Source organism: Esox lucius, chromosome 23 (genome assembly GCF_011004845.1).
Source record: "Esox lucius isolate fEsoLuc1 chromosome 23, fEsoLuc1.pri, whole genome shotgun sequence".
NCBI classification, from domain to species: Eukaryota; Metazoa; Chordata; class Actinopteri; order Esociformes; family Esocidae; genus Esox; species Esox lucius.
In genome coordinates, this window is record NC_047591.1 from 13,708,207 (window position 1) to 13,731,934 (window position 23,728).

The 23,728-nt window shown below is 42.7% G+C and overlaps 1 protein-coding gene across 7 annotated transcripts in view; it reads right to left on the reverse strand.

Moving 5' to 3' along the window:
• magi2a (membrane associated guanylate kinase, WW and PDZ domain containing 2a) overlaps positions 1-23,728 on the reverse strand; it is a 200,797-nt gene that overhangs the window by 119,129 nt on the left and 57,940 nt on the right. For all 7 annotated transcript variants that reach the window (XM_034290052.1, XM_034290051.1, XM_034290050.1 and 4 more), the window contains exon 2: positions 19,036-19,152. In XM_034290052.1, coding sequence (XP_034145943.1) covers positions 19,036-19,152 — 117 coding nt within the window. The remainder of the gene's footprint in view (positions 1-19,035; positions 19,153-23,728) is intronic.

The following is a 23,728-nucleotide window of genomic DNA, read 5'->3' on the forward strand; positions in this document are numbered from 1 at the left end:
CTTTTCAGTTTTGGAATGGTGTGGGTTCACCCCAACTGGTGTAAACAAGATATTAAACAATATGAACGTGAGTCGACTGCCGATTGGCCAGCTCATCCTTCCCTAGACTGCTGGCAAATGCTTTATTTTAAAAGTAACGGTCTTTAACTCAATTACTTCAACTCTAAGTACTTTAAATTAGCTACTGAGTACTACTGTACCAGCAATTTTACTTTGACTTGATTACTTGTGTAGAATAATTGAGTACAGTTTCCACTGCTGCTAGTATGAAGTGAAGAATAATCTTTGAGCACAAATGTCACAGGATCTACTGACATTTAACAACTATTCAACAGAGAATACACCCCATTCCCTCAAACGGAAGGGCAAAGAGGAGAGATGGAGAAAGGGGAAAACAGAGACTGGGAGGTGAGGAGGAGCAGGGGAATTGTTTGGAAGTGGAGGTGAAGACAGATATTGAAGAAGAGGAAACATACGGAGAAAGACCTGGGAGAGCGAGTGAGACAAGGGCAGAGATAATCCAATAATAGCTTTGTCTTCAAATCAGATGTTAATCCAGGTAACTTGAGTGTGACCGTGTCCATGCTAATTTGCTGTGAACCGACTGGTATCCAAGAAGTGTTATAAAACAATGGTTTCCTTGAGACAACGTGTAGCATCACCTCCTGCGAGTCCAAATTGGCAGGTGTTAGCATCTATGGAAGGAGCAGGGAAATAGACTGGCTTCTTTGAAGGAGCGATGATCAAGCTCTTCTTCCTGGTTCTGATGTCATTTCATAAGACAAAGTCAATGAGAATCTGACCAAATTAATAAGATCACAGTTGTGTGGTACCCAATATTATGCATATGTTTATCTCAAACTCGAAGACTGATTTGAAAAGATTCACTCTGGAACAGTGTCTACCTTATAATAATGGACTGTTACCCAAGTTAAACTATCACAGATTTTAGTTACAGTCTGTGATACCAACAGGGCCGAATATAAAAAAACAACACGTAACCAAAGATCTAACTCAACAAATAGTTCAGAACTTATGTTTGAAAACGCCCTTCATCACTAAAGGTATATTAAACTTAGATCTGGCCAAGTTCTCTCTTCCAACCAATTCCACCTAAATCCATGTATGCGTTACAGTTGTGATTTGTGATACAAAACAAAGGGCTGAGATACTTGTTTGTTTACTTGACTTTCAGCTGTGGGCTCTCACAGATCTGCCAGCATCCAAGCAAACATGACATTTTGTCTTTTCAGAGGTTGTTGACCTATTTGGTTGAAAAAGTCATCCATCTATATTTAGCAACCGACGGAGAGAAAGCAATAGACACAGAAAGAGATAGATAGAACAAAAGACAGATAAAAGGAGAAGGATGAAAAGAAATGGGGAATGTTTGAGCTCGCATTGTTTTTGATTTGGGTTGGATCTAATTAAATCCAATCTGACAGAGAGCTAGCGGAAACCCACCCTGAACACTGATATAGTACAAACAGCTAATCTAGCAGACATGTTTTGTACTCTCAGTTTACGCGCAGTCCATCCAGGTACAGTAGCATCGGCAGCACAGGATAAAAGCCCATCTCCCTTATTGTTTGGAATTGCAGTCTATTTACATTGGAACTTTGTTCAAGATTTGGGGGGGTTGTGCATTTCGTGTTTTCACAGAATTTCTAATTGTAGAGAGGGTTGTTCTCCCTTTTATGTGCCCATTCTGTTTCAATGGATGTAAATGTTTCCTGGCATGTCAATGCCTTTCCTTTTTATAGTGTTTTAATTATACCCTTTTGTGCGCTTGGAAGCTTCTCACACTCATGCTGCAAATGTTCTCTTCATGATCTCTGCATCCCAATTAAAATGTCCATTTGCCAACCAAAACCACTGTACTAAATTCCTTTGTCTTCCAATCCCTTTCGCAATACTTCGCACTTTCTGTGTCACTCTTTTTCGGCTACGAAGCTATCACTGTGTCAGTCTTCTGCCTTTATCTGTCTCAGTCGTCCTTCTCTCTCCTTTTCCGCCTCTCCATCTCCCATCACCCGTTCAGATCAGTGGTGTCCAGTCGTCCATTGTGGTCTGGGATCGTCAGGCTACCTCTCTGGCACCAGATCTGTTTGTTTGTGTCTCGCTCAGGCTAATTCATCCACGCTCTATCCTAATTATCCAACTGCAGACCCTTTCCCTGCTCTGAGAAAGACAGAAGCATGGAGGCTATAAAACATATGGTTTAAGGCTAGGACTCTTCAGCTCTGGTAGTGATGAACACTGGCCGAAACCTCTCTGGATTTTGTCTCTACCTAATAGTTAATGATTGCACTTACCTGGTATCCAAGGGGACACATTGGTGAGAAGCGGGGGCCGAGCGGGGAACAGAGCTGAGGCGTTGCGAAAGGAACCCACATAGTACAGATAGTGTGACGGAGGTAGCCAGAGAGGAAGGGGTAGACGTTGACAGGGAGAGTTATTCAGGGGACAAAAGAGCACCGCCATTTGTGATGTCACAACCGCAGGACGCTGGGAGAGTTGACCCATCGGGAAAACGGCGATACAGTCACATCCGTGAGGTGAGATCAGTGAGTCATAGAGATGGTATGAGTTACTGAGCGGGGCTCACCTAACCCACCTGGCACATAGTCAGAAGACCACAGGGCATCACTAATACATGTGCCCTCTAGCCAATCTCCCATCTGGACAGAACAGAACAGGCAAGTAGAGTCAAACATGGTTTCAATCTGTCACACACTCACTGTGAACAGACGCACAGCTAAACGTGTAACGTACATATAAGCACAAAGTTTGCATGAGCGCACGCGCGCACACACCCACACACTTGGCAACACGCTCACGCTTTCTCTGTGTGTGTGTGTGTGGCAAGTGATCAGCCAGCGTCGCCTCAAACTCAATTTCAAGGAAATATCTCATAATTCTGGCCTTATTACTCTGGGGTGTAAATGAGGATGGTAATATTACACACCGTATCGGCCCGCTTCCAGCTAGTGCAGAAAGGCAGACGTACAAGTATCAATCAACCCAGCTGCCAGCTATAATTCCATTAATCAGCATAATTGTCTCTCATCAACATTCTTCAAATGCCATCACTGAAATCCTCACAGCTTTCTCACCACTTGAAGATTCACATTGGATTTCTTTTTGCCCACAACACCGAATTTCACCCTCTGTCAGTGTTTCTTGTATAGTATACAGCCTGTTCTAAGAATTTTGCGTGTTTGTTTACGTGCGTGTGTTCTGCTGGTTCTTAGAACAAGTGGTTCTTGTATGTATGGCCCCCGAGATCCCACTTGTGGATTTGACTGATTTGTCTGGCTCCACACAGCTTCTGCCCCATGTGAAGTCATGCTACGACGATATAGTGAAGTGGGGGAAATAATCCACTCACACTTCACCTACACACTCAGAAACAACATGGCATGTTAGGCAGCCTCTTCCCCTACAGCCATTTGATCAACTTCTCTCCCAAGTTTCGCAATATCAAATTCCTGACACTGATACTGAAATGGATACCGTCCTGCCTGTGATACTGTATTGACTCCGATGTGATACAGTATCTGTACTGTGCATTATACTATGATGTACGATCATATTACTTCCATGATCATAATGATCCTATATTATCATGCTGACTGTTCTAAACATGATACTGATCCAGTACTGCAACACTGATAATGTACTACAAATTATACTGATCCTGTACTACAACACCGATAATGAACTAGAAATGATACTGATCCAGTACTACAACACTGATTATGTACTAAACATGATACTGATTAGGTACTACAACACTGATAATGTACTAGAAATTATACTGATTCAGTACTACAACACTGATGATGTACTAAACATGATACTGATCAAGTACTACAACACTGAGAATGTACCAGAAATGATACTAATCCAGTACTGCAACACTGATACTGTACTAAACATGATACTGATCCAGTACTACAACACTGATACTGTACTAAACATGATACTGTTACAGAAGTATGACACTACTGTACGGAACATACTGATCCTGTGCTATTGTACTACTTCACTGAACATTCTGATCATATTCTATAATACGAATACTATCCTGACCATTGTACGGTCCTGACCACGATATAGCCTTGAGCTTGATTTTTACTGACCGTGGTACCATATGGTCCTGTTGCTACTGTACAGCTAAAGTCATAAACCGAAGCACTGGTATAATGGTATGAAAAGCTCAGTATTACGGTCAGAGTGATTGCATGCATGCGCATGAACATGGGTACAACAGGTGAGTATACATTCCTTCAGTAGTTGAGATAGTTGTCACGCCAAGACAATCACTGTTGTCAAAGGAAATCCATGAACACAATATCCGACAACAAAGGAGTCCTGCACCAAGCACAGAAAAGGACAAAAGCTACAGGACAGAAGGAGAAAGACACTCTCCACAACAAAACTTATCCCAATATAATACAGAGCAGCGACTGGAAAATTAGACGTTTCTGTGGTTTCAAGATTTTGCAGAGCGTACAAAAAAATACCCCTACCACAACATTTGTCTTGTGTGTGCAGGAATTTGTGTGTATAACAAAACTGCATGGTTGTCTGAGAAAATGAATAAAGCCTGTATTTTTTTTTCTGACATTAGTTACAGAGTGGAACAAAACATTAAAGAGAAAAGCTTATAGCAGGGAGACAAATTCATATGAGCTACAACTCCACGGACGTTCATTTCGCTTAAAGAAGACTACAACCCAAGTGATTAGCCTCACTTATAATCCAATTCACCACGCAGAGGATCCTGATCTTTAATATCTGTCAAGCCCATAGAGTCAGAATACAGAGTCTAGAATATAGGTAATGATAGAAAGAAAGGGCCAAAACCTTTGGTAAGTCAGAAACACAGTTAAAAACCAGCAGAGCTAAGGCCACTACATTCAATTTCCTGTCCCTGTGCTGACAGTTCAGGCTGAATCTTTCATATAAGAGGATTGGTAAGCAGAACTATGGCTGTGTGTCTGCAAGCAGCTAGAAGACAGTGGCACAGTTTGCATTGTGAATGGGGAGATGGAATGTCAGAAGATGAAGGCTCCTAGATTATTGCCTCCATATTGCAGGGAAATTGCCAAAGCTCAGGTCTCATACAGTGCTCACTCTACAGCTTTATCAGCACTTTGTCTGGCTCAGACTGGCTGGAACATTTGTTTTAATTTTGGCCAATACGGAGAAAGGCAGCATAGAGAAAAACAGTAGCTTAAAACAGTACGACTAAAGCGGACACCAACTAAGGTTAATAAAGAAACATGTTTTCAATTGCTTGTCTTAGTAATCAGAATTTTATTAAGAAAAAGCGACACCCAGTCAAATCCTAGTACTGACCACCTCAGAGAGATTTAAATTCAACCAGTTATCCAAAAAGTTGGAACGCTGTGTAAAATGTAAATAAAAACAGAATGCAATGACGTGCAACTAATTTAAACCCTATATTCAAATGAAAATAGTACATTTTATGGTTTCTTGATGATTTTGAATTTGATGCCAGCAACATGTTTCACAAAAGTTGGGACAGAGGCAACGAAACACTGGAAACACTGTGCAATGGTAAGAAAACTAAACCTGGTAGAACATCAAACAACTGATTAGGTTAACTGGCAAGAAGTCACTAACATGATTGGATATTACAAGATGGTTCCAGAGAGGATGGGTCTGTTAGAAACTAGGTGGATGAGGGGTGAAAAGGCCACTCTGTGAAAGTGGTCTAATGCAAAACATTTAAGAATAACGTTTCACAAAGTAAAACTGCGATAGGATTGGGGATCTCATCCTCTACAATACATAATAAAGTCTACAGTGCACATAAGCCTCCCCAGACACTGATACTCTATCACTAAAGTAAAGGCACAGACTTGAAGTTTGGCAAACATGAGTGTCACTGGTGCATTACAGAACAGCCAGTTAGTGGCAGACAAGAGTCCATTCCTGCCACCACAGGACAGAGGCAGATGGGTAAAAGGATGGGGAAGATGCTACATGTGAGATTGGACAGTGACGATGATCTCACACACACACACACACACGTTTGTACAGCTATCCTCATGAGGACCAGAAAATAGAAATGGCATGCTCCCTTGCCCTAATCTTAACCTTAAACCTGACCCTAACCCTAACCTAACCCTAAACCTAACCCTAATAAAGTAACATTTATGCCTAAACTTTACCTAGATGTAATGCCTAACCTTTACCAACAACGCCTGGACCTTAAAGAAACCCCAATTCTAACTCTACAATAAATTGTAAGTTTGACCCTGAGCTGGAAATTGACTTTTGCCTCACGGAGTCAACATTTTTCTGGTTTTACTATGCTCATGGGGACATTTGGTCCCCATGAGTTTAGTTAGACCTAAAACACACACAACGGCTGCCAGAAACCTTGTGACAAAGATGCATGAGCCACAGCACTTTTCAAGTTGTATTTTATTTGTTTCAAATACATAAAGAAAAAATTGATGCTAGGTGTTAGAAACAGGGTAAAGCTCTGATTTTAGGCCCATTTGCCTCATGACTCGTTAGCTCAAACACAATTACCCTGTCCTTGAAAACAGATTGTTGTTGCAGGGTGGAGTGTCCGTACCAATCAGATTCACAGAAATTGGTTTTACTCAGCCGAGCTCAATGCACAAGGCTCAAGGCATTCTCTCCACTTTCCTCTGGTATTTATTTAGCCAGCGTGATAACACATCACTCCTGACAGACACAAGCAATATCTTGTACATTAATGTACCAGCCTCCACCCAAACGTTATCCATATGGCATGCTGTAGTACCTGAAAACAAGAACGTTTTCCAGTATGATCAACTGTAGTTGACTAACAACTGCTCAATTTATTAGGCACCTTCTATTCAATCAAAAATCATGAACTTGAATGAATGAATGAATGAATCAGCGCAATAGCTGAAGTGAGGTCATACTGCAAAAGACCTACAGTGGTGGAGTACATACAGCTCAGCGAGGTTTATTGTCCAATCAACCATCTTTCTCTTTATTTGTGCCTAACCCCCACTGCTACCAAATCCCAACTCACTGCTACACACACACTGAAAGTGGGGACTGTCAATTTATAATATATTTTCAAAGTGAGGACTGGTCAAATATTCACACTTATGCATTATGATTTTCCTTATTTTACTGTTTTAATGAGATAGCAAAACACAAACAAATTACAGCTTCCCAAATCCCAACTCACACACATCCAAATCACTGTTACCAAACCCCAACTCACTGCTAAACACACACACACACACACACACACACACAGACAGACAGACATACACTCACACAAACATCAATGCAAAGTCCTACTGTTGTGTGTGAATGTGTGTATGCTACTGATACACACAAATCCCACACTCAGACGGAAGGCAGGTTATTCAGCGAGTTTCATGTGGGAGTATTTGTGAGACAGAATTTAGGTGTTTTATTGTAAATAAAAGGTAGAAGAGTTGATTATCCCCATGCATGTAAATTAAACTTCATTCATACATTTATTTGAAGAAGGGTGAGAAAATGTTGCGATATCCAGGTAATAGAAAATGAAAGCTGTGCCCCTGTTTGTGTGTGTGTGTGTGTGTTTTGTGTCCATGAATATCAGTGTGTGTCTCATGATGTCCAGTGGGGCTGAATAATGGATGCCCTGTATGTTTGTTCCTGTATAAGTGGCTCCGCTCCTCAGAGAAGTGTGGCCCCCATCCCTTCATCCTTCCATATTCTTGCACTGAAACACCCGCATTTGCCATAACTGCATGGAACATAAATATTGATGCCGCAGACCCATGGCTGTGGAGACGTTTCTAAACCCAGCCTCAGTATCGTACCCTCTGGCTGCTCTCCATGTGAAGACCAAGAGCTGTTCTGAAGCATTCTTCGGCCTTTTCCACAACCAAGATTTATGCTGGTGCTGTGTCCCAAGGTCTAAACCCTCAGAAGGAAGGAAACAGGTAGTGGAGGAGGGGAGGCTTTTCCCTCTGGGACATAAAGAGCTCTAGTTCTGTAGCACAAATGGTCCCCGCCAGGAGTCAGACCAGGCCAGGGTAACTGGAGTCCATATCCAACAACTCTGAGTCATAGACACGTCAGGCCCCAAATCACAAGAGGGAGATTTTCACACACGTACACGAGACAATGAAAATGCTCCCCCACACAGAACCCAGCAGGCAGAACTGGTTGGAATGACGTCACACAAAGAGAAAAAAAAGATCTTTTTTTTTTAAGCCATTCTAGATAAAAATCGAAAATTCACTCAAAAACAAGGAGCAAAATGAAAGAAGGCATTGTTTTTCCTTTCCACACAGCAAATGACTTCAGAGGCCTTGAATTCAGGAGCACTCACCACAGGGGTCTTTATCTCTGTTGCCAAAAACGCTTCTGTTGATTTTCCCTTTTCTCGTTTCGCAAAGTGATGTATCGCCACGTCGTGCCGGAAGGCGAGTCGCAAGTTGTTTTTCTGAAAAGTACCCTAGATTCCAATCTGCCTTATGTTGGCCAAAAACGAGCAGAGAGGAAAACATTCTTCTGAGCTTTTGGATAGATAAGCCTTACTTTTACAAATGGCCCATGGTATTGCTTTTCATTTACCTTTTGGAGATAAGGCTGTCTGAGGCACTTTACTATACTGTTGCTACAGTGGATATAAAAAGTCTACACACCCCTGTTAAAATGCCAGGTTCTTGTGATGTAAAATAATGAGACAAAGATAAATCATGTCAGAACATTTTCCACCTTTAATGTGACCTATAACGTGAACAATTCAATTGAAAAACACACTGAAATCTTTGAGAAAAAAACAAAAAACTCACAATAACCTGGTTGCATAAAAGTGTGCACACCCATAAACTAATAATTTTTTGAAGCACTGTTTTATTAAAGCACTCATTATTTTTTTGAGTAAAAGTCTATTAGCATGGCACATCTTGGCATGGCTATATTTGCCAACTCTTCTTTGAAAGAGTGGGCAAATATATTTTTAACCCATTTCCCCCAGACTGCCTTCCCCCATTTTTCCCCCTTCGAAGGTTTCAGTTTGTTTTCAATTGAATTGTTCACATTATAGGTCACATTAAAAGTGGAGAAAGTTCTGACATGATTTATCTTTGTCTCATTCTTTTACATCACAAAACCCTGGCATTTTAACAGGGGTGTGTATACTTTTTATATCCACTGTATGTCCTCTTGCCAAGCCGTGCCAAAATGGATGCCAAGCACTTAGGAGTTTGCCAGGGTAGTTGTAGTATCTATGAGTAACACAGGTAGGAGTTTAATTCCTAAGGATTAGGATGAGATTAAAATGACAGGGCTCATCAACTGTCACAGATAAATGGAGCCTCACTGTCATCATACTCTGAGAAACAGGCTCAGTGACTTTAGAGTTTGTGTGTGTGCGTGTGTGCGTATGTTTGTTTGTATGGTTACCTACTCTGGTGGGTAAAAATCCCATGCAATGATACAAAACAAGGACATGTTGACCTTCTGGGAAGATTTCACCAGTCCCGGAGAGGAAAAATGATATTTTTGGTTTATGGGTTTGGGTGATGGTTAAAACTAAGGTCAGGGTTAGAATACGGTTCAGAATCTGTTAGAGTTAGGGAAAGTAGTACTTTTAAAACTGTTTGGGGTCCCCACAAAAATCGTAAGACGTAAAATGTTTTCCTGTATGTGTGTCAGTACAGCATCAGATTCCTGTATTGCTACCATTCAGGAGGTGAGCAGCAATGAAACATGACTGTTTGAGGGGCCCCTCACTGTGAGCCCAGTAGGAGGTACTGAGCAGGACGCAGCCATCTTCAACCAGCACAGCCTTTTATCTTTGTCGCACAGACATCACTAAGAGGTGGGAATCAATGAAACAAGAATTTAACTGACATTTCTTGGAGAAGATTTCACATGAATGTGGATGATTTAGAATCCATCAACACAAGATAAGGGCTCTGTTTTCTAAGCTAGCCTGTGCCGATGCCTGTAGACGTGGAAATAAATCAGTAATGATAATATTATGTAGACTTTGTAGGCCCTCAATCTTTAAGCCAGATCTCATTTCGGGAGTAGCCTAAAACTCTCTCCATGCAGCCTACATGTGTCCATATGTGAATAATAATAAAAAAAAGCTGATATTATGGTATCTTTCCATTTCATATGTTTTAAAACCAAGCTCTCAAAGGCCAACCTTAAACAAAACAAAACTAGGATTTTTATCTACTTTGAACCATTGCCCTTATGACTTATGGCTTGATTAACTTATGAGTGAGACAAAATAACACTAGACAGACTTATCTGGGTTAACATAATCATTTCCATACTGTCTGAATACACACCGGGCATGTTTGAGACGTACCATGCACGACTGTGCGCGTCAGTCTCTGGAAAATCCAGCGATATGCGTGCATACTGAACAGAAACTAGATACAGTTCTTTACACAGCCAGAACGCCGGGGTGGGGGCTCTTCCCCCCCCCAAAAAAAATGTACACGCTACATAGGAAGGAGGGGGCTCAAATTATCAATATCTGCGATTTAACACAGCAAAATAATTTAGCTTCTCGAGTCTCCTTTGGTGTGTCTCGGAAAATGTAGTGTCATGTAAACATGGCCTTAAGGCTACTAACATTCCACAACGGAATAATTAACAAAACAATGGGCAAGATGTGTTCTTCATTCTGGTTCTGCTCTGCCAATACAAGCATGTTAGATAGATAGGAAACATTTACTCAGATCTAAAGCTTTGGAGCTAGCACTCCTTGACACTAGCTACTACTAACTCAGAACTAATTCAGGAAAGTAATAGATACTAATAGCCTTAACACAATATAATACATGTCAAATGATGTTTGCAAAATGTTAGTCATCGAAGGCCATATACTTGTCTGTCAATCAAGCCTGGAATCAGCCAGCTTATCAATTCCTTGGATGTTTGACACTTGTGCATTAGATACATAAAAAGTGTCCTGTTTATTTATCTAACAATTAAAGTAACATGGCACTATAAAACATGAAGGGTGAAGGCAGTCTCATTTCATTGATCTGTTTTTCAGGGCATGCCCATTGCTTGCACATGAAAAGCCAGTTTGAAAGCAATGTTGGATAATATTTCCAAGCTGAAGACTTCGAGCCAATTACTAAAGAACTGGCTAAGGCCAGTAAGTAAGTATAAATCCTTGGTTTCTGTAAAGTTTACCAACAGACTCCTTGAAGTGATAAGATGAACTATTTTCTGGATCCTGCCTACTGTGGTAATGACGTTTCTCTCTCTACCCCACAGCTTTGAGGCATGGCCATTCAGCCTAACATTCCTCCTTCTCGCTGACAATGTCTAGAATAATGAGAATTAAGAATTAATGTCAGCACTATCTTGTCATTAAAGCTGTATGTCTTGTATTATGTGTAGTCCTTCATTTTGCAATGTCTATTTTCCTATAATTCAATTTCCAGACCCCTTCTTGCAATAGTGTGTGAAGGGATCTGTACTTTCATCTCTGGTGAAAAAGTGCAACGCTCCACAGCTCACTTCACTAAACGGCCCATTCACAACTGTGTACCGCCCTGTCACTCAAAACCACCCCCATTTTCACTTTCACAATGATTGACAGCCCATGCAGCAAATCACCCCAGTTTCCTCATTAACTCAATCACGTTACTGTGTATTCCTGTCGGCTCTTTCTTCATTTAGGGAAAGGGAGTGAGCAAAGAAGACAGTGTGAGAGAGATACGGACAGAGAGAGAAAGAGGGAGAATAATATTGGGAGAGTGAAAAGAAAGACAGACATTGAGACGCATCACGTCTTTGACGCAGGCAGGGAGTGGAGGCACCCGTTGCCATGGAAACCCTGGCCGGACTCTAGCCAGAGCGCGAGCGGGTAAAGCGAGCTGATCTAGGTTGTGGTGTCGTATGATGTTTAATGGTATAATATCAGAGGATGTTACTTGGTGTGGTGTTGTGTTGTATAGAGTAGTGTTGTGTTGTGTGGTGTTGTATAGAGTAGTGTTGTGTTGTGTGGTGTTGTATAGAGTAGTGTTGTAAGGTGTGGTGTTGTATAGAGTAGTGTTGTGTGGTGTTGTATAGAGTAGTGTTGTGTGGTGTTGTATAGAGTAGTGTTGTGTTGTGTGGTGTTGTATAGAGTAGTGTTGTGTGGTGTTGTATAGAGTAGTGTTGTGCTGTGTGGTGTTGTACAGAGTAGTGTTGTGTTGGGTGGTGTTGTATAGAGTAGTGTTGTGTTGGGTGGTGTTGTATAGAGTAGTGTTGTGTTGCGTGGTGTTGCGTAGAGTAGTGTTGCATGGTCTGGTGTGGTGTAGAGCAGTGTAGTAAGGTGTGGTGTGGTGCTGTATAGAGCAGTGTAGTATGGTGTGGTCTGGTGTTGTATAGAGTTGTGTTGCGTGGTCTGGTGTTGCATGGTCTGGTGTTGTGTAGAGCAGTGTTGTACAGAGTGGTATTGTAAGGTGTGGTGTTGATGGTGTGGTGTGGTGTGGCGTTTATGGTTTTGTCTGACAGAGCACACAACTCCCCCTTTGTTTACATACACAGCCTGAACTCAAAGCACCACAATGAGGCTCTTTGTTCTAGATCTGTCGTGAGGCATACACAAACACAGTTTGAGCCCAACCTTTATTAGGCAGTCTTGGTGTTAGTAGACACAGTGTAAAAAAACACAGAAATTAAGTATTTGTATTATTCCTGGTTAAATATCAGCAAATGTAATGATCCTTAGCAACAACCACAAAACCGCGGCTTTATACAAAATGCAGACCATACAAACTAGGTACAAGGGCAGGTATTTGGCAGTCAGGTTTGGACACACCTACTCATTTAAAGAGTGTTTATTTTGAACAATATTCAGAATTGTAGAGTAAGTGAAGACATCAAAACTATGAAATAACACTAATGAAATCATGCAGTAACCAAAAAAAGTATTAAACAAATGTTTAGATCCTTCAAAGTAGCCACCTTTTGCCTGGCACCCAGCACTGCACGCTCATAACATTCTCCCTACCAGCTCCAATGTTATAAGGGGACTGGAAAATACAAGTGTATTTCAGCTGAACTAACAAGTGAGGCAACAAGACGGTATACTGACAGATCAAGCTGCATTATAATATAATCAACAACAACTTCATAAATTCCAGGATTTAATAAATGCATATTTAGCAATCATACCCCTCTACACGGTCCAGAAGATTCTAACCGAAGCTCTGGCCAAATTACATTTTTGTAGGAAAGCTGCAGAAACAGGGTACCCCTTACAGTGACCCGAGCCAGATGTACTGTCCAACACTGTTATTAAAACTTGCCTATAACATCATCTTCCCTTAGGACTGTGACAAGTTAACATATATACTACACTACCCTGTGAGATGCTGATAGCTGAGGATGACCAAGAGGAGACAATTAACTCTGTAAGAACTGGCAGATCAACTGGTATTGATGAAGTACACGTTTTTTCCCAACACAAATCAGAAACCATTGCCAACTTCAAAACTGTATCTCAGGGCGAACTATTAAGAACCCAAAGAGAGGGGTTGAGTATATTACTATTAAAGTGGCTGTGTGATGGCCAATATAAAAGCCCTGTACACCTCAAAAACCTGAGATCCCTCAGTTTATATTGCCATGACAACAGCATTCTATCAAAATGTCTGGACCTAAGAAGGTAATAAGCAAAATGACTTAGTGAATAATTTGTTTTCATTGAAGAGTTGCTAGATTGGTGACAATATTTGCTTTTTGCGAACTACTAAACATTATGAAAACACCGGTTTGATGTTTGTTGCAGATTCTGAAAAGCCTTTTGAGAAGATAAGATTATATTTATAGATAAATGTATTCAGTACTTGAAATCAGAAACTGATGAGTAAAGCTCTGACGGAGGTTTATTTATATAAAAACTTTGAGCTATTTAGAGGGCTCCATCAAGCAGATCCAGTATTCCCTTATTTTTTTGGGCTTTGTTTTGGCCTTCAAGACACTAGAATCAGAACATTTCAGTATAGTACGTCAGAGTGCCTCTGACACTCTAGGTTAAAGAGTCTAATGCAGCTTGTTTTAAAGGCTGCCCCAGTAAATGTTTGCTCCGTCTGTGGGGAGCTTATCTCTGGACTGATTGTGTTTTATTTGTCATTGCGATGCTCCCGTACATCTCTCTGTTCTAAACCCTTTGCCTCCCCTGCTGCTACAGACAACTTGCCAATAACATTGTTTAGAGCAAACAATGCTTCACACTGAGCTACAGAGACATGTATCCTGGCAGATTAAATGTCTCCCTTTCATCACAGACAATTATAAAATATAAAAGTCTGCAGGTTTTCTGGTCTACCTCATCATTTAATTGCACCCACCTGGTGGCCTAGGTCAATAGAAGTCCTTGATTAGAGGATTGCAACTTGGAGGGGAATCTGATTTAGGTTCAGTGTTGATTGCCGCTGCTCTAGCTTACTCAGGCGAAGATATCACTGAGTGACAGCAGGATCTTTAGGGAGGTAATAGTTCACCACTTGTTGACTGGTCTTGTAAATCTGACCATATAGGTAGTCAGAACATTTTGGAGATAACCCTGATTGTCTAGAGCTGTAATATCATCTAGCTGGCTACCTTCATCATCTAGGCTTCATCTGAGCTACCATAAAATCAGTTATTTTAGCTATTAGCAATTTTTGCTAATTCTTTCTATATGTATTTGGCAACAGTTTGTAGTCCATTCACACTCTATTCCAACCTACACTGTCGTGCCACTATCCTATCTGGCATGAGGGAGATGAATGGTGCGAGGGGGGGTCCGTGGGACCGGTCCGGCTATGTTCAGTTGTAAAGGACCACCTTCGGTAGATTAGCAAAAGACAAGCCAGAGATGTTTCTCTCCTCGTCCAAATCCTCTGGCTGAACTACAACTCAAACAAGTCAAAAGACCTGAGCGGGTCAATGGGGAGACACTCTTTCCATATTCCAAATTCAATGTACACGATAAAAAATGCATACAGGTTGGCAGGTCTGATAATTTCACTTTATTAATGTCCACCTTGGAAAGTCGATGCGCAGAAAGTATATTCTTTAGTTTGCGGCCAGGTGAAACAATTTTGATTGATATTTCTAATCCCCTTATCCAAACGGATTTCTCATTAACCTACTGTAGCTTTTCGAAATAGCTCTTATCAATCTGTTACATACGGAGGAAAAAACAAGGGAACAAAAAGAACATGTTGTTCAAACAGGCAGGTTTGGTAGCTAGTTTAATCAATATAAAGGAGGTGGAATTATTAGGAAATTAAGTCCATGTTTGATTATGGCGTATTTCTGGCCACACCGCCATCTCTTCGTTCTCCACTGTAGACAAATAGCTGGCTGAAAAATACGTTACCCAGAAAAGTGCATGAAATTGGAATTTAGTTCCATTCAAGCATGCATAACATCAGTCAGCTTTGGCCCCTTGCAGCACTGCTCATTAGTAAACACCCCTGGTAACGCTTCTCTCACCACCCATTAACACACACACTCAATGTCCCTCAGGGCATCAACCATTAAAAACAGTCTTTTACACTACAACCTCCCTGAGTTACAACAGAACGTAAACATTGCACAACACATTCGCGCGCAGGCACAGTCAATTACACACTCCATAAAATAAAAGTCCCCATTAACAGATGATCAGTGGTTGTTCTGTCCATGACACACTGGCTGGTTGCTTCCTCTTCCAGGTACTTCGTTGTCAATGACAATAAGTGGTGTTGCCTTCATTTCATCATATCGCTCACACAAACTAACAGCCAAGACTGGCTGATTGTGGCTCATTAACACACAACGAGCACAGTGTCGCAATGTCCATCGTTAGCATGACAGTACAGAGAGACAGAAGGGGAGGGGGGCCACGGAAATGAAACAATCACTGTCTTTCCAGTACTCTTTTCATCATTTCAATCAGCTGCATTATTCAGAGATACACAGGTTAGAACAGTCCTCGCAGAGAGCTTTCCCATGTCCACAACCATGTGACATCAAAGCAAGGGAAGGAAGCAAGAACAGGAAGCCTGAGAAAAGAGAAAGAACAGGTTTTGGGGTCCAGTGGCCAGAGTAGCACACACTGTTGAACACCCCCCTATCAGATCTGGGTGGATTTAAAGACGGGTCTAAACTTCACATGGGCTTTAGTATTATCACCATCACTTCAAAAGAGGGAACACAGAAGTGGCAACTCATCTAAGAGCTGGCAGTAGCATCCTAGCTGGCCATCTACATCGTTAATATGCTCTCCAAGATTCAGTACAAGGAACCAGTGGCATGAGCAGCAGTAACTCTGTGTCCTTAAATGGGTCAAGTATCTATTCCTGCCTCCCCTCCCCTGACTCTACTGAGTCTCTGGGTGACATTGTTAGTAACAGGTCTCCGTCTCTCACTCTCATCCCATGAGCAGTATCGAGCGGTCTCTCTCTTATTCTCCACACTCGTTCACGTCAGCTGTTCCTCCTCTGTCTGTCATCGGTCCATTTCTCTCCCTCCCAGCTCCGCTCGCTTCAGTCAGTAGAGGTTCAAGGCCATTCGGGCCCCGTGCTCACGGAACAATGACTCACACAGCGCCAGCAGAGGCGGAACACATCAACCACAGCACTTTACATCGAAGTCATTTAACATACACTCTTATCCAGCAACTTCCTGGAGCAATTAGGGTAAATTGCCATGATCAAAGGCACATCCACTGTTGTTTATTTTTTTTTTTTTACTTGTCGGCTCAGAGATTCAAACTAGCAACACTTTAACCTTTTAGTTACTGGCCCAATAATCTGACAGCTAGGCTTTCTGATGCCCTTTTCCCATCCTTCTCTCCCTCCCTACAATAAGTCACCACATGCAGTTAAGCCAGAATAATGGTGGCGTCCAGCTCTAACAAAAAGCCCTTTTTGTACATCTCACTTCGCCCATCCACAGAGGAGAAGCAGAATAGGCCTAATGAAACCTCCCTCTCCTACCTCGCAGAACAGCTCTCCATCACAGATCCAGAAAGAGAAAGATTTAACAGACAGAAATCTGGGGTGGAAGGGTATGACTAGGCTAATGCAGCATTAACACACACACACCAGGCACACACACACACCAGGCACACACTCACACACAGACACACACACCAGGCACGCACACACACACACACCAGGCACGCACACACACACCAGGCGCACACGCACACACCAGGCGAACACGCACACACCAGGCACGCAAACACACACACCAGGCACGCACACACACACACACACCAGGCACGCACACACACACCAGGCACGCACACACACACCAGGCACGCACGCACACACAACAGGTACGCATGCGCACACACCAAGGGCGTGCACACACCAGGCGCACACACACACCAGGCGCACACACACACCAGGCGCACACACACACACTAGGCGCACACATACACACCAGGCACACACACACATACACACCAGGCACACACACACGTACACACCAGGCACACACACACACACACACCAGGCGCACACATACACACCAGGCACACACATACACACCAGGCACACACACACACATACACACCAGGCACACACACACACACACACACCAGGCACACACACACACACATACACACCAGGCACACACACACACACACACACACACACATACACACCAGGCACACACACACACATACACACCAGGCATACACACACACACACACACACACACCAGGCACACACACACACACACACACACACACACCAGGCGCACACACACACATACACACCAGGCGCACACACACACATACACACCAGGCACACACACACACACACACACACCAGGCGCACACATACACACCAGGCACACACATACACACCAGGCACACACATACACACCAGGCACACACATACACACCAGGCACACACATACACACCAGGCACACCAGGCACACCAGGCACACACACACACACACACCAGGCACACACACACCCACACACACCAGGCACACACACACACCCACACACACCAGGCACACACACACACACATACACACCAGGCACACACACACAAGCTTCCAGTTAATATCACAGTCCATTGAGTAAACTGACAGCCATGAGAGCATATGTTGTACAGATATATATCTTGAGCACCATTAAACGAGTGAATATGGATTTAACATCGTCTTACATAACATGACGTTGCCTGAGGACTCAAACTGAAAATCTTTCGCTGCATTGTCATTCGCCACATATTTCAGTCTGGGACAAAACAAATTAATCAGGTATTGGATAATTTCAATCTTGTTACCAAAAATAAAAAACTGCAAGAAGAAATCCTATGCCTTTACAGTATTGTCTCAGTGTTGAGTCTATTGGAATTGGTGTCGTCCAGTTGCTGCTAGGTGCACACTGGTACACACACACACACACACACACACACTCGATTAGTAGGGCTGGAAACGCTCTCCAAAATGTAGTCCTGGAGGAATAGCTAGAGTCTATCCTAGCTCAGTTGACTAAACTGGCATGGTTTTAGAATAAATAGGCCTTAACCACGGTGCCCGTCTGGCTCGCCTGTTGAGGTTCAGATGCTGATTACAGAGTGGTACTGCCAAGGCTCAAACTGAGACCACCCTCCACCTGAGACAGGCAGCTCAGAAGAGCCAGGTCCACTCTTCCTGCCAAATCTATTCCATCAATTACAATTCCATAAGACAGGCTGCAGGAAAAGGGCTGGAAAGTGAGAAAATGCCATTCCTTCACAAGGATTGGAAGGAATCTCCTCGTTGTGATTGCATTCGGAGATGTCTAGAAATTGATATTTGAAACAGATCTCTTGATCTTTCATAGCTAGGGCAAGATGGAGTTTGTTTCAGGTCACAGTAAAAAAAAAAAAAAGAAAAAAGAATCCTGGTTTCACAGCAGAGCAGATTAAAAGCGGTGGGCTGTGTTGAGATAATAACTCCCTGTGAGAGGTGTAAAGGGCAGGTTATGGCTGAGGCTGGCGGTGACCTATTACGGGTCAGGGGGTAGAAGTTCAGGGGTTACTCACAGGGGACGGTGCGAAGGTAGAGGTTGTCTCGGATGATCTGCTGGAGCTCGTGGTCCACTGAGCCCTTCTGGAAGCGCAGGTTAAGGTAATGGCGCAGGTCCTTGTCTATGACGCCTCCTGGAGGAACATAAAAGGGACAACTCCTTAAGACATAAAAGCAGGTGTCATGGTAAGGACCAGGAGTTTTTCCTGTTCATGTGACCAGCCATAAGCCACAATCAAGAGGTTTACACCACATGTGGTCAGAAATGGTCACACAATGTGGTCAGGAATTACTCAAGGCCTCGCTTGTATGGTCAACACAGGAAAAACCAGGTAACCAAACCGACAGCTTTCACCAACCCTATTATGAATCATATTATGCAATCAACTACCAAAACACTAATGAAGCAGTGGGAGTTCCATTGATTCAACATCTGTCAACACAGCCGTTTGAGTGGGGCTGTTAATTGGTGAATGAGTTAAATGCGCGTGGAGAGTAATGTCTACACATAAATCAGTGGTAAGGTCCCTCGGGGAGGTTCCCTCTCCCCCGCTCTCCCCTCCACACCATCAGGGTTATGAATGAGCTAAAGCGCTCCCCCCTCTTCATGTGCCTCCTCAGCAGATATAAACATGGAGGGAGGGAACAATGGAGGGGACAAAAGAGGGGGAGGTATGGCTAAGCTCCTGGGAGGGAGGGAGAGAGGGAGAGCGAAGGACAGAGAGGAAGTAAGGAGAAGGAGAGGGGAGGAAGAGGCAGAGGGAAAGACAGAGATAGACAGAGGCTCACTGCCCGCCCTTCATTCCCGCTCATGTACCATTAGCTCCTCCTGTGGATCCCATACAGTCTTCACACACAAACACGCGCACGCACGCACGCACGCACGCACGCACGCACAAGCGCGCAGGCACACACTCCTCCGACCCAAAAACTATGATTAAATGATGTCATTTAAATGTCATTTTCAAGTATGAATATGCCAGGCAGGCGCCAGAGTGACGGTTCCCTAACCTTCAACAGCCCCTAAAAGACTGTGATTTGGCCCAATGCCGGGCAATGCCTTGGTCCTCTATCTCATCCTTCAGCCCCAAGGCAATGACATCCAAGCGTTCTGTTGGAGAGCATGCGCAGTGGCACTGACACGCGTTGCAATCTCAATCTGTCAGCCAGACAGCATTTAGAATGAGAATTGAGACGTTACATTAATTCATGAATAACCTACTTCTGAAGAACAACTTTATCTGACGACAATGTGGGAAACTGTTTCATTAAAGGAATTCTCCTTTCTCCCTGTGCCTCTCTCTCATGAACCTGACATGCTCACACCACCATTGTGCACGTTAATACCCTAAACATAAATGCATAATCAAAGAGCATTGCTGAACGGGCACGGAAAGAAAATCCTGTTTTATCAAAAAAACTAAACATCACCGCAAGCTGAACAACATAAAATGACTGCCATTGGCATTGGAGAGCCTAGAGAAGCCATGTCATGTTAACCCACAAAGAGAAAAAAAAACAATGAAACTGACATACACATTATTCCAGTGATGAAGATAATCTCTCTCTCTTTACCTCACTCACACACACACACACACACACACACACACGCATGCACACACACACTGACCACTGACCAAACACTGTAACAGGCACCTCTTGTAGAAGCTCTTCCAGTTGAGTTGAATGGACAGCCAGCTGTGTCAGTGCCCTTTTCCACAGGTACGTATATCTCCACAAACAGCCCAGCACTCGCAGGCGCAACAATCAACCTCTTCCAGGCTCCAAGTCAATACAGCAGTGAATAAACCCCTTTCTTCCAGTCCCACTCAATGAGTCTGCCTGCCTGCCTGCCTGCCTGCCTGTCTGTCTGTCAGATCAGACCACTCAGTCTACACAGCAGCCGGGGATCAACACCACCTCACCCGGAGCTGCTAATTTCATCCACGGAGGAGAGAGGAAAGAGAGATGAGGCAGGAGAGAAAATGTGATAGAGAAAGAGAGAGAGAGTGAGTAACTGTGTGTGTGTGTGTGTGTGAAAGAAGGAAAGAGGGAGGAGGGGTAGACCGTTGGGAGGCAACAGAGGAAGCGGGCTCCGGTGGTAGGGACCTATCACAATGAAATTCCTTTTTCCATTTGTCTGTGGGATTGCAAAGTCCACCGGCGCCCCCTATGTGTGGCTATGGGTAGTGCAGGTAGACAGCCCTCCCCAATGCCACCCTGGGTGTTCTGTACTTTGACGGCACAGTGAATAATAACGCCAGCCCTCTGCCCTCCTCCCGCAGCAGATGCCCTTCGGCTTGTTGGCACCACGTGACCCAGCGGTGACCTTGGTGGTGGCGTGAAAAGAAGCTGTCCAGGCCACAAGATGCATTAAATGTGAAGGAGCCAACAGCTGTCAACTGATTGAATATAAACAATAGGAGCTGTGGGCAGCATTTACTGTATATTTAAACTGTATGGTGGCATAGTGGGACAAACAAACTGAATGCTAGCAGAACACTGGTGTTAGCAGTTTCTCTGAACTCTCGTCAGTTCTCCTCTGCCTAATAGGACTACTGACACAATAGTCTCTCTTCTCTTTACCTCTTTTTCTCTCATCGTATCCCACACACGGACAAAAGATGAGTAAAATAATCTGGCACATCCCTCAGTAGATAAGAAGGTAGACAGAGTTTCTTTAACTACTTTACAATCAGCAATAGACCGACTGTCCTAATCTCCCTATGACCACCAGACAAACAGGGGGTCCTTATTTCCCTATAATCAGCAGACACAGGGTGTCCTTATTTCCTAATAAGCAGCAGACATTGAGGGTGTCCTTATTTCCTTATAAGTAGTGGACAGACAGACACGGTGTCCATATTTCCTGATACTACAGACTGCATATGGTTTCTTGAAAGACTGAGCATTGTGGACTCTGTCCAACTAACAAGCTGGATCCTATGAGCTCCTCTCCTACACATGGGGCTGTTGAGTGTGTGACCTTCATATAACCCTCTTCCGGGCAGAGGGTGTTGAAGTGGGTCCTTAGTGAGCTGCTCTACCATCGCCAGTCAGAGTTCACTTTACAGCCATGGGCTATAGGCATGGCAAAGCCTTGTGTATGTGCGTGAGTTCGCATGCATAAATGCGTGTGTGTGTGTGCATCCATGTCTTTTTTTCAATCAATATCTTGTATGAGGTTGAGTGAGTAAACATTCAGTTCATGCTTCATTTGGATTCACATTGACTGAAGTAATGGCGACAGCTATAAAAAAAAATATATATATATTACAGGTACACAAAACGCCACAGACAAGAATATGAAAGTAGAAAAGATAACAGCAACTAACACAAGTAAGGATAAGAAAAAATTATAAAAAATAAGGTTTTGTTTTTGGAAATCAGATTGTAATGGTTGCTTGAGTTATTGGTAGATTAAAGCTATATATAGAGATCTAGTAATTTCCTGGCTTCTGTTGTAGGACTGGGAAGCATGAGGAGACTCCTGGTGCCATGGAATGGGTAAGTTGATGCCTGAACTATATTTTATTTGAGTAAAGGGACAATTTTGACAAAAAAAAACTATGAAGAAAGCCAATCAATCCATTGCTTTTAGCCAAGACAGAATCAAATGTATACGATTCATATTTAACCTCCCACTGTCAATGCATGTTCAGTGTTGTTAGGCACAAGGCATGCTGCTCTGTTTGGTGCTGAAGTGTTTTTTTTGTTGCTGTTGCTTCTGGTTATACCTCTGGAGAGTAATCATGAAGGGAATACTTAGGGGATATTTTAAACCAAATACAGGGCTCTTAGTTTTAGATGCATTTAAAAAAAAGCTAATGGTTAATCTCCCATCTCGATACTGACTGTAATTCCTCGTTCAGTCTCAGTGAACTCATTGACTTTAGGTGCTGACATGTATTGTGTAATCATCAGTGTCATGTCATCAATCTAGAATCTTGTAGGACAAATGGATAAACGTTTGTAAAAAATGTAAAAAGGTAAAAGCCTAAGGCAGCTTCCCTGAGGGACACCTCACTGTAAACCTCTGACACCTGAGAAGCATTAAGTACTAGCGTACAAGAACCAATGTCGGGGAAGGAAAGTGATGTGAAGCCATGACAATTGAGTAATTCTTTTTTTAAAGAATGTTTTATTTTGTCAAAAACTATTCAGTGCAACAACTTACCAGGTGTAAGCAACAACAGATTGGGTTGCTGTTTGAGCCAGCTAAGGGGGCTTTACCATTCTTAGGTTGTAAAATGAAATATTCCTTCCATGCCTGAAAATTCTTTTTTTTTGTCTTTGGGAAAATATATGGTAAATGGGGATAGCAATATATATATCCCATCAAGGTTTGGTTTAATCTTTTCCACATTTCCCACACAAACTTAACCAAATTCAAAACAGTTCTTCAATTTAATTATTATATCTTTCAGGCTAAAATATGTTGGTTCACCTTTCCATGTTAATAATTACCGGTAAAAATGTATTAAAATCCTATCAATATGAAAAGGGTTTTGCATCCATATGGCTATTACCACTGATTCAGCTTTATAACGTTGCTCAGCCATGTTGGCCAAAATATGACAAATATGGTTTAATGAGGTTGTCAGTGTCAAAACACAGCGTTTTTTTGTTCTAAATATTATTTTTCACTAGACATAGGATAGCCAGTAAGCATTTAAATTGCCCAAGAGTGTATATTCCCTGTTTTAATAA